Source organism: Carcharhinus amblyrhynchos, chromosome 15, assembly GCF_965287045.1.
Source record: "Carcharhinus amblyrhynchos chromosome 15, sCarAmb.v2.hapA, whole genome shotgun sequence".
Lineage (NCBI taxonomy): Eukaryota > Metazoa > Chordata > Chondrichthyes > Carcharhiniformes > Carcharhinidae > Carcharhinus > Carcharhinus amblyrhynchos.
The window spans coordinates 34,957,177-34,969,519 of record NC_137338.1 but is presented as its reverse complement, the minus strand read 5'-3'; the positions used below and the strand labels follow the sequence as shown (position 1 = coordinate 34,969,519).

At 40.6% G+C, this 12,343-nt stretch overlaps 1 protein-coding gene across 6 annotated transcripts in view; it reads left to right on the top strand.

Annotated features, from left to right (window-relative positions):
- Positions 1-12,343, top strand: part of mab21l3 (mab-21-like 3) — a 48,097-nt gene that overhangs the window by 18,246 nt on the left and 17,508 nt on the right. For 3 of the 6 annotated variants that reach the window (XM_080203782.1, XM_080203784.1, XM_080203783.1), the window contains 3 exons: positions 3,112-3,183; positions 6,079-6,370; positions 11,055-11,236. In XM_080203782.1, coding sequence (XP_080059908.1) covers positions 3,112-3,183; positions 6,079-6,370; positions 11,055-11,236 — 546 coding nt within the window. The remainder of the gene's footprint in view (positions 1-3,111; positions 3,184-6,078; positions 6,371-11,054; positions 11,237-12,343) is intronic. The other 3 variants (XM_080203785.1, XM_080203787.1, XM_080203786.1) reach the window with 1 other exon arrangement.

Below are 12,343 nucleotides of genomic sequence, written 5' to 3'. Positions count from 1 at the left end.
TCCCTTGCTCATCAACTGATGGGATGAGAAGGTGAGATTAACCCCATAATGTCTTCTTAAAGGACCAGTGACTAGGAGCTGCAGCTAAAGTGGACTTCCACGGAGGAACAAAGTTTTGAGCCCCACACTACACAGCAGCTGTTTGTGCTGCCATCAAAGTGATGAGCCAGTTTGTCAGCACACTGTAAGAGAAGCAGGGTGATAAAAATGTTAAAAGGCAGATTATCAAAGGAAAGGCACAATGGCCTTAAACAGAACTATATGAGTGAATCATTTTTGTCACTGATAAAATATTTCTAAATGATTTAGAGCAAGTTGGAAGAATGTTTGTGCACCGGGCTGGTCAAAAATCTCCCAGAAAAGTATAGAGGAAAGCTACATGTCAACTGTTTTTGAGGATGTTGGTTATAGAACAGTGTCTTTTTAAGAAGTCTTTGTAGTCTTCAGTGTGTTAACAGCAAACCTTTACTAGCCGCTTGTATCTATATACATATACACAGTAAAGGGTACATGCAAGGATCAATCTCCAAATCTGGGTCTTTACTCTGCTCACTGACCCTAGGTCTGGGTCATACGCCTTCTTGCTTCACTACGAGTGGGTATTGTGCTCAGTCCCACATTAACCATGTATAGGCCAGATCCTTCTACATCAATCAGCAACTGTGAGTTTATTGCCCAAAGAGCCTTCTACTTACTGTCCAAAATGGCATCTAGGTCCTCTCCTTTCAATCCCTTTTTTTGGTTCTGAGAAAAGAAAAACCATTCTTGCTGCAAGTTTGAAGTTGTTGCCAGCAACCCCTGCTTTGATCCATAAATTTGAAATTGCTGAGCTTGAAAGCAACTGTGATGAAAGTGACTGCTGTCATACATGAATGGCCAAGACAAAAGAGAAATAACCTCCAGATTTTATTACTTTCCATTCCTATATGATATCTGAATGAGTCATATTATTTAGGTTCATCCATAAGTTTTGACCTGTGTGATGTTGTCTAAAGATTCAACAGGACTCTGAACGACTATGTTCTTAACTGTCCTCGCGTTTATCAATGGCACTAGTTTTATGGCAACCAGCATCTGAAACCAAAGTTTAGCTCAAAAGACCTGCATTATCTTATTTTTCTGTATTTGCTTTGGTTTCCAGCAAGACTTAGGAATGGTAGCACAGTGGCACAATAGTTCGTATCGCTGCCTCATAGCGCCGGAGACCAAGGTTCAATTTTGGTCACTGTCTGTGTGGAGTTTGCACTTGAGTTACCTTCGGGTGCTCCGGTTTCCTCCCACAGCCCAAAGATGCACAGTTTAGGTTGATTAGCTATCGTAAATTGACCCTGGTGTCAGAGTGATTGGCAGGGTAAATATGTGGGGTATGGGAATAGGGTCTGGGTGGGATTGTGACCAGTATAGACTTGATGGGCCAAATGGCCTCCTGTGCAGTAGGGATTCTATGAATAACATGGACATTTAAATAGTTTTCTCTCAATTAATTGTTTTCCATTACTGAAAATTAGAGGTTTCACACAGTTGAGTCTTCACAATTTAAAATAATTTATTTGTGCTAAAAAAAAATTCATCCAGTTTCCTTAATTAAACATAAATCACAACAAGATAACAATATTAAAATTTTAATTCAGGTTATTTCAACCAAGCAACTTTGAATTAAGTGTCCTGTCACAGCCAGAGTGCACTTGCCCTCTTACAGTAATCGGTATGTTTTCTTAGTCTTGAACTTCTTCACTCAAAGGGTGGTGAATCTCTGGAATTCTCTGCCCGTTGAAGTGGTGGAGGCTGCCTCGCTAAATATTTTTAAGACGCGGGTTGATGGGTTTTTGATAAGAGAGGGGATTAAGGGTTATGGGGAGAAAGCGGGAAAGTGGAACTGAGCAGCGACAGATCAGCCATGATCTTATTGAATGGCGGGGCAGGCTCGAAGGGCTAGATGGCCTACTCCTGCTCCTATTTCTTATGTTCTTATGAGTTTGTTTCCCAAATAAATAATTCAGCAGCAAGCTTTCATTAGTTTAAAATAAAGGTTGCTTACTCTCGCTCTGGATTAACACAACCTCACAAACTTGGTCTTGTACACACATACACACATATAAAGATTGGGTACAGATTAATATGGTACACTTTTACAGATTACAATTAATTTATTCTGATTTGATTTCTGATCTCCTGTGTGGCAGGCCCGTGGTTTCTTGAATGGGTTCAGTGATTTAAAGTGAGGATCTTGTAATGCAAAGGGCTCACGACAGGTCTTGTGGTTTCTTGCAGACTGAGGACTTAAAGACCTGTAGCTAGTTTCAGTTTGTGGTTCTTAGGCTGGCTGACAGTTAACAGTTCTGATGAACTTGCTGAGTCCTGGGATAATAAGGGTGCAGTTGCTGAAAGCAGTTTCATTCACATGACCACCAGATTAAACCTCCTGAGGTCCACTTGGTTTAGTTTATATTCAGAAAGCCATCATGATTTAATGGGAAGTTGACAATGACCCCCATTGAGTTTTTGATTTTCCTTTTTGTCCAGTGTGAAATGTGGAGATAGTCTGGAAAAGTTTATTTATTAGTGTCACAAGTTGGCTTACATTAACACTAATGAAGTTACTGTGAAAATCCATAGTCTGGGAAACTCCAAAGTTTCTAGACTTTGGAACATCCTTGGATGAATTCCACAAATGGCTGAGAGGTACCCTCACTCATATCTCCATACTTAATTAGGTACTTGCTGGAGACTTGACACGGTTTGCAGTCCAAATGCTAAAAGTCACATGATTGCATGATGTCTTAACAGCTGCTGCTTGTCTTTTTTTAAGCATTAATAAAGTTCATAATATGACTTCCTATACTGGGCATGACAGTAGCCAAAGGAAGATTTGAAGAACATGTTGAGGAAACTTGTCTAATTAAATATTTTACAGCTATCTTAATCGTTGGTATTGAAATAAATGTGATATGACAATTTTATCTTGTATATCTGAAAAAAAAATTCTGTTTTCTCAAGCAGTCTTATATTCTCAAGTACGTTCTGGTTTTTTCCGCTCTCCAGTTCTGATTTTAAATTCACAGTTTGATTTTATTTTTCTTCCTAAAGAGCATGTTTCATTTGTTTTGCTAGGACCAGCTGGCTGTAGTAGCTAAATGGTCATCAGTTCTGACAGGAAAGCGAGCCCAACATGCTTCTATCCAGGTACACATCATAGTGATTAGCTCCCATAGCCCATCCTCGCATCCCAACACTTTTCCAGACTCCCATTTCCTAGTGCAACACAAAAACCCTCCTATAACTTGATCTGCACCTTCTCCCCATCCCCCTTATCCAGCTCTAGATTACAATGATCTTTTCCTAGTCCGCCCTAACTGTGCATCCAACTGTCTTTTTTTTAAGTTCTACTCCTCCGTTCTGTACACTTAACTTGCTATTTGTCTGAAACTAAAATATTTCCGATGTTCCACCCAGTTGTTCCTCCAAATGCTCCTTTTGTGGTTCCAGATGATCAGCTGACAAAAATGTATTGTCAAGATTATAGTGTAAAGAAGAAAACAAACATTTGTCCACAATTTCCACTGGTTAATAATTTGCATGTGGATTGATGTTTGGTATCTTCAAACATTTCTCAGTGCTTGGTACCTCAAGCTAAATAACCACTAATTGCATCTTCCTGCAACCATTAAATTCTTCTAATTTATAGGCCTCGACAATAATGCTATTAATGTATGGATTAGAACATTAATATGACTTTGAGAGCAATTCACTTGAATGTAATGGAACCGGCTTTCGAAGTATGGCAAATATGCAAACACAGTGAAAGCAAAAATGGGATGAGAACAAAATGTAACAAAGTGCTCAATAAAAGCAGTTTTGCTGCAATGGAACCTACTTGGGACAATCATGGTGTATCCACTCTGCTAAAATGAACTTGCACTCGGCCCCCTTTTGTGTCTGTAGTTATAAATGTATTAGAAAGTAACAAGAAGATACAAATTAGGAGAAGGCCCCTTAAGCCTGCTCTGCCATTCAGTGAAATCATGGCTGATTTGGTCGCAACCTCAACTCCACATTCCTGAATATCTCCAAGAATCTGTCTAGTTTTGCCTTAAAAATATTCAATGATTTTGCTTCCACCACCTTTTTGAGGAAGTTATTTCCAAAGACACATGACCATTAGAAGGAAAGAATTCTCAACCTCTCTGTCTTAAAATGGTGGCCCCTTGTTTTGAATCAGTGACCCTGAGTTCCGGATTCTCCCACAAGAGGAAACATTCTTACTGCATCCACCCTGTGAGACCCCTCAGGATGTTTCAATCAAGTTATCTCTTTGGTCTTTGCAACTTCAGTAGACACAATCCTGGATTATCCAACATTTCCTCATAGGATAACCTGCCCATTGCAGGTATTAGTTTGGTAAACTTTCTCTGAAATACTTACAATGCATTTGCATCCTTACTTAAACAATGAAGAATTGAAAAATAGTGATGTAACAATGTTCCTATTCATTGTACTTTTCCCAAAATCAAGTTCTCCATTAAAATCAGTTCCTATTTAGCAGAAGTGAATTTGATCAGCTAGGGTCTTATCATAATAAAAGCAAACACCTATTGCTGAGTGTTTTATTCTGAGCTGAATCCAATAAAACTGAATGCTTTTTAACTATTACTCGTTGTGCACGTATCAAAGGATGCTGTACCAATATAGATCTATTCTCAAAAACAAATGAACTGAATTAAATTGTAATCAAATAGACTTGTGATATTCAGCATGATCAAATACCCCATGGACACTCATTCCTAAGTCAAACACAATAAGTGGGATTTTACAGCCTCGCTCATCCTGAGGTCAGCGGACTTTTCCATTGTCTGCCCCTCACCCACTCCAATTCCCATGATGGGCGAGACAGTAAAATTCCAGCCAATGGGCAGGATTTTCCAGCTCTTCGTGACTGTGGGATCTTTTGGTCCCATTGAATATGGTTCTCTGCTGCTGTGGAGCCCACAGAAAACCTGTTGACCGCAGCAGGACTGGAAGACAGTAGCTTAGTATCATCCACAAACCTATTAATCAGACCAGCTATATATTCTCTTCCAGGTCATTTATATATATTATACACAACAGAAATCACAGCACTGATCCATTTGGAACACCACTAGTTACAGACTTCCATTCAGAAAACACCCTTCCACCGCTACCTTCTGTCTTCTATGGCCAAGCCAGTTCTGAATCCATCTAACTAATTTGCCCTTGATCCTGTGTGATTTGATCTTTTGCACCAGTCTGCCATGAGGCATCTTGTCAAGTGCTTTACTAAAGTCCATGTAGACAACATCCATGGCCCTTCCCTCATCGATCATTTTTGTCACCTCCTCAAAAAGCTCAATCAAATTAATGAGACATGACCTCCCTCCTACAAATCCATACCCTCTGTTGCTAATAAGATCATTCAGTTCCTAACCCTAAGAATCTTCTCCAACCATTTCACTATCACTGATGTGAGTCAATGCTCTGTGAAGTGGAAAAAATGTACAAGGGAACAATGTAAAAAGGAAAAAGGTTTACAAGTGGTCAGAGAATAATTTTATTTTTAGTTAACTTTAATGGCCTCCAGTATTCAAGTCTTTTATTTATCTGCCTCTTGTTTAAAAATAAATGATCTTGCTATACCCTGTGCACACATTGATTTAACTTTTTATTCTAGTTTACACATTACTATGCACTGGTTCAATTATTATCTTACTCTCTCAAACTAGCTATTGATCATTAATGACATTGGTGTCATCACATCAGTGATACATGGGGCAACCCAAGTGTTTTGCCTCGAGCTGCTTCTGTCAGCTATGCTGTCTGATGATTTTTGCTGTGCTTATTCAAACAGATCAGACATATTCTTGCAAATGCAGTCATGCAGATAATCATTTTAGCTGAGATACTTCACATATAATTTGTAATATTCACATTCACGACGTAGATAATCATAATTAATTACAAAACAAAACAGTGTCCATCAATTGTGTACTCGAGCCTCGATGCTGACTCTGTAATGCCTGCAAGGGAATGCTGGTTTCCAAGTGGTGTTCTGCTTTCTCTCAGGTTCAGTCACCAACACAATTTTTCATTATGGTTCCCGTCCGAGGCCTGGCAGCTTACACAGAACGGAAAGTACGCCAGTGGCGCTATTACACCTTGACTGGTTCCAAGCTCATCTCACCTGTTCAAGAGCCCGAGAAGCTTCATCAGTGGCTAGAGGTGGATCAGTTCCTGAAGAGTTCTCAAGAATGGCACCAGTCAGATGTGACTATTGAAGGTGACATTGTTCCTTCTAAGGTGGTTGCTGTCTTTAAAGCGCTGCTTGAGAGACCACTCCAGGCCCCCAATTTTCAGGGTAAGTAGAGGATTAAGATGATCAATTTAATTTGAAACATAGACTCAGATCTAGATGTTGCCGTCAGTGGCAAAGCAAGAGTGTTCTTTGCTGACTTTGAAGAAAGCTGCCCGAAAGATCCAGTGATGTCTTTGGCGTGGTTTTCCCTAATTATGAAGTTAATACACAATTAAAACTTAGTTACACCTCTCATTTGATAAGGTATAAATTTTTCAAAGGTTTTTACAGCAAATCTATCATTGTAGAAGTGGAAGTTTGCCAAATCATAATTGCAATGATTTGTGGTCTGAGGTAACCTCTGAGGAGCATAGACTGTACAAATGTTTGTCAAACATACAATATTAATCCCTCAATCAACATCACAAAAACAGATTATCTGATCATTGTCACATTGCTGTTTGTGGCAGCTTGACGATGTGTACAAATTGACTGATACATTTCTTACATTACTACACAGACTGCACTTCAGGAGTACTGGGGTAAAAGATGCTTTTGGATGTCTGAAATTAAAAGATAATGAGTTGCATTTACATACCGTTCAGGAAAAGCGCTATATAAATGCAACTCTTTACTTCCTAATTTCATTGCAATCTCGCAGCAAATAATGTTACGGTATTTGTCTGACAAATTCAGTTTTGGTCTGGCATCTTTTTATTTTAACTTTTAAGAAAACTTCCACAAGATGTTACGATGGATTGATGGAGCGTAGAGCTAGCTAATGCATTACGTTACTATTCTAAAATTTATATAAAAACTAATTGAATTGTCCACAAACAAAGATTGTGTGATAATGGGAACAAAACCACAACTTCTATATAGTGAAAGCATCCTCATTATCTAGTGAGTAAACTGTATCGTAACAAACCACACTATAATATGTTGGTCTTTGCCAAGTTTCAGACTCTCATCTGGGTAATAGGCTTTGGGGCCAGTGAAGGGAAAATTCATCCTAGTTTCCTCCTTCTGATCACTGATCAATCATGCTGGGAAGTGCATGTGTGTGGATATGAGTTGAAGTTATGATCAGGCTGGGATCATAGGGGAAAAACCTGCAGACACTCACTGGGGGAACGTTAATGAAAAGGCAAATCTGGTTTTGTTCACTTTACAATGTCAAAACGATTCTCATTGTCTGCTCATGAGTGAAATATGATGACTGCTGAGGCATTTGGCACCTGTGAAACAATACACCATCATCTTCAAGAGAGGAGAAAATATGGAGGAAACTTTTAATACTGGCTTCTGTGGAAAACTACAGAATACTGTTGGTATATCAATGATAGGTCAGACGCAATCATTAATTTTCTCTGAACTTGAGATGCTTATCAAAAGGTGATCAGGTGCAGAAACCAGAGCTGGATTTACCAGCCTTTTACGGTGCTTTGGAGACAGCAGGGCAGGAGTTGTGGATGGGAAAGATATCACAAAGGGTGCCTGATGTCTTCTCACTGCAATGGCATTCTACCTCAGTGCTGCCCTCTGCTGAGGTAACTATGGTATTACATTGATTCCTGGTGAACCATTTTGTCCAAGTTTGACAGAGACTTTTGTGAGCTTTTCTTTCTCCTGGAGTTCTGTATTGGATTTGAATCAGGCTAGCCTGTTAGAAAAGGCTGACTTTTCTACATTCTATATTGTTGCACGAACCTCAGTGGCACAACTGTTCACTGGATGGCTAAATTGATCAATGATTGAGACCATCAGAACGGAAGAAGAAGGAGTTAATCGGGTTTCTATTCCCAATTGATATCCAGTTGATTGCTTGCAAGAATACCATTGAAGATGTTTAGGCCACAACAGGAAGTTAGACATTTCACCACCAGTTGTCAATCTCTCTAATGTTATAGGTTGTTGTTACCTTCTCAAAGAATACAAAAGTTGAGCATGACTTTTGGGGTTGCTATGAGATGCCAATTATAGGCCAGAATGGTGTAATGACAGGTGCACATACAAATCAGTTGTGTATTACATAAGGCTTCAAAATGAAGAGATTGTGTGCAAGGCTGTAAATGAAGTACACTCAGGTAATGGGTGTGGTGTGTTGTGTGGTATCTAGGCAATAAATTAAATCATTTTAACACAGGGTGAGAAAAGGGCTCTTTAAATCAGCTGAACAGCTATTGTGATGTGCTATTGATATTCAACTAGCATTGCAATATTCAAAGTGTGAACATAGCGTGATGTAGTAGAACACAGTTTATTCCACAAGAGGAAGAAACCTTTGCAATGAAGTGATGCTTGTTTACTCAACACAAATAAGCTCAGTGGGCTGCATTTTATTGGGGGTTGGACTGCTCGCCCCGCCAGTAGGAAGTTAACCAGAAGCTTACCCCATAGTCATAGCACACTGCAGAAGCGCTAAATTATTTAAGATTGGGACTTCTGCCTCACAGTGGGAGCTGCAGGCTGGTAGCTCCATCGGGCCCGATAGTGCCAGACCTCGGTAGTGTGCACTGCTGGGGTTACAGGAAGAAGCCCAAAAAGGATCATGGCTGCCCAGACAGGTAATGACAGGATTTTAGAGCAGGAGAGATCCTTGAGCTCGGGGATTGGGGAGGGTTCAATTTTCTAAGTCATGTGGTGCATAAGAAGGGCACAGTGCCTCCTCCCCCAATTTAAATAGGTGGTACCTGCCCACCTAGGGTATTATGGGGACTAGATGGGGATGAGTGGGAAGATAGTGGCCGAGCCACTTGACGTATTTTATATGTCCTTTTTTCCCGTGCCCCAGCCAAAATCACACTTTGGTGGGAGGCATGCAAAATCCAGCCATGGTACACCATTACGTTTCAATGTGCACACCACACCTTTCGTGTGGGCAAAATGAAATAGGAATGATTTTGGTGAAACACATGGAAAATGGTAAAGTATTTTCTGCTTGTCATGCAGGAGCCATTAAGTTACAGTGCATTGCTCATCAACAAATAACCAATTACTTCCATATTGAGTGGGTTGTCTAGAGAGCACTGAGCTATTCAAAATGTACACGTGCTCTCCCATCCACCTCTGTATGAAATTCTGCAAGTAGACCATACTGTTTCTCAAAGCTAGGCCCCTGGCTAACTTTGATAGGAAGGCTGCCTATCGATCTTTGTATTTTCCTGGTTTACTGGTTCACAATCCTCTCTGTGCTATAGTATCGAGTAGGTCAACAGGTGTAACTCTATTAAGATGTTATTTGCTGGATTGTATGCTAACCCTGCTGTGAGGTAAAATAATTTAATGCAGTAGAAGTCTGTTTTTAACCAATCAGGCTGGTTGCTAAAAGTATACCTTGCTTGCAATCAGATACAATGATATAATTTTAAACAATGGGTAGGATTTTATTGCTGGCTGTTTAGTCCATATTTGGCTGCTGCTCAATCCAATTTATACATCGTTCCTGATTGAAAATTGCGAATTGAAACAGTTGGTGGTTTAATGCTGGCGACCAAGAGGACCTGCTTCACTGCATTTTAGTTGCTCTGAGCAATTGCTTTAACTAGGTGAATATAATGATGAGTTCTGGAAAGAATAATAGCAAAGCACCGAGGGAAATAAATGGAGTTTCAACTGTCTCGAGTTCCAAGCCGTTTTGTTTGAGTAATAGCCTGGTTACATTGCCAAGAGCACACCACAGAGTCTCCAGAAGGAACATGCCAGTGAAAATGCTGCCAATTACACTCTGACAGATGGAAATTCATTCTGGGTGTGTATCTATGCATGTGGGGCCAGATTGTTTGGCATCTTGCAGCTATCTATTAGTCACCTGTGGTGAGAACTTTCATAACACATAAATGTTGCACTTGATTAGTTTCTTTGTCAACATCAAAGTTTTATGCTCTGTTTCACCATTGGAACTCAGTGAGTAGGGATGAGTGGCACATCTTAACTCTCCTGGATTATGTTGCAAAATGTACTCTCATTTTTGGCAAAATCAAATTTGGATTTGGGTGAGTTATTCATTATTTTAAATTCCAAACCGGATGCGCAATGGGGCAAAATGTTTCCTCTGCATAGACCAACCTATTTTGGAACACCAAGCCTGAGAGGTTTCGGCAGGCTTTTTGTTTAGTTACATCTCTTTTAAAAATGATTTTCAAAATGTGTGATTTGTTTGAGATCCTGATGATCTTGTGACATTATTATTGAATGATAACTCCTTATAAGATTATTATTTATGGTTAGCACTGCTGCTTCACAACGCCAGAGATCTGGGTTCGATCACAGCTTGGGTCACTGTCTATGTGGAGTCTGCATGTGTTTCCTACGGGTGCCCCAGTTTCCTCCCACAGTCCAAGATTGCACTGGTTGGGTGCATTGGTGATGCTAAATTCTCCCTCGGTATACCCGAAGAGGCACTGGAGTATGGTGACTAGGGGATTTTCACAGTAACTTCATTGCAGGGTTAATGTAAGCCTACTTGTGACACTAATAAATAAACTTTAAACTTATATTCAAGTATTTAAAATCCTGCTTTTGTGCAGAAATAATTGAGTGGATTTTTCATTGTTTTAAGATGCAATTTATTGTAACAAGGGTTTCTCTCTCCTCTCTTTCCTTTTTGTTTGCACTCTTTCCATTCTCTCTCCCCCCTCCTCTCTATCTCCACCTCCTTTGTCTTTGTCATATTGTAAGAAAGAGAAACAGTGCCTCCTAATATCAACCCACCCATTGAGTAAGAATAATTCTGTTCTGCTCGCAGGAAAAATCAATGTTCTGGAAAGCGTTGGCCCAACTATTCGACTTGCTGTGGAAACAACAGAGCAACATGTTGAGGTGGAGATTGTGCCAGCCATTGAAATTGCCAACCACTGGCCAAAGAAAGCACGTTGGCCACGGTTTCTGAAACGTTGGCCATCAAAAGAAAAGGCTCGAACTGTCAAGGTTAAATAGAGAAAATGCATTTAGCAATATAAAAACTGAATGAGAAATCTGTTTGTGTTACAATAAGTAAATGTAGGGTAGATATCAAAAAGCTGAAGGAGCTTTTAAAATTTGCTGTATAGTTTGCTACAGAAGGTTAAGGTGCACGGAGTTGGGGGTAAGGTGTTAGCGTGGATAGAGGATTGGTTGTCTAATAGGAAGCAGAGAGTTGGTATCAATGGGTGCTATTCGGATTGGCGGTTGGTGACTAGTGGAGTGCCCCAGGGATTGGTGCTGGGGCCTCAGCTATTTCCCATTTATATAGATGACCTGGAGGAGGGGGCTGAGTGTAGGGTCACGAAATTTGCTGATGACACGAAGATGAGTGGAAAAGCAAATTGTGCGGAGGGTGTGGAAAGTCTGCAGAGGGATCTGGATAGGCTGAGCGAGTGGGCGAGGACCTGGCAGATGGAGTATAATGTTAGCAAGTGTGAGGTTATCCACTTTGGCAGAAATAATAGTAGGAGGGATTACTATTTAAAGGGTGAAAAGCTGCAGCATGCTACGGTGCAGAGGGACCTGGGGGTCCTTGTGCATGAGTCGCAAAAACCCCGTCTGCAGGTGCAGCAGGTGATCAAGAAGGCGAATGGAATGCTGGCCTTTATAGTGAGGGGGATAGAATATAAAAGCAGGGAGGTCTTGCTGCAACAGTACAGGGTACTGGTGAGGCCACAGCTGGAGTACTGTGCGCAGTTTTGGTCGCCACACATGTGCAAGGATATATTGGCTTTGGAGGGAGTGTAGAGGAGGTTCACTAGGCTGATACCGGAGATGAGGGGGTTGGACTATGAAGAGAGGCTAAATATTCTGGGTCTGTACTCGTTGGAGTTTAGAAGGATGAGGGGGGATCTTATAGAGACGTATAAGATAATGAAAGGGATGGATAGGGTAGAGGTAGAGAGATTCTTCCCGCTTAGAAAGGACAGCAGGACTAGAGGGCACAACCTCAAGATAAGGGGGGGGTGCAGTTTAGAACGGAGTTGAGGAGGAACTTCTTCACTCAAAGGGTGGTAAATCTCTGGAATTCTCTGCCCGTTGAAGTGGTGGAGGCGACTTCGCTAAATATAT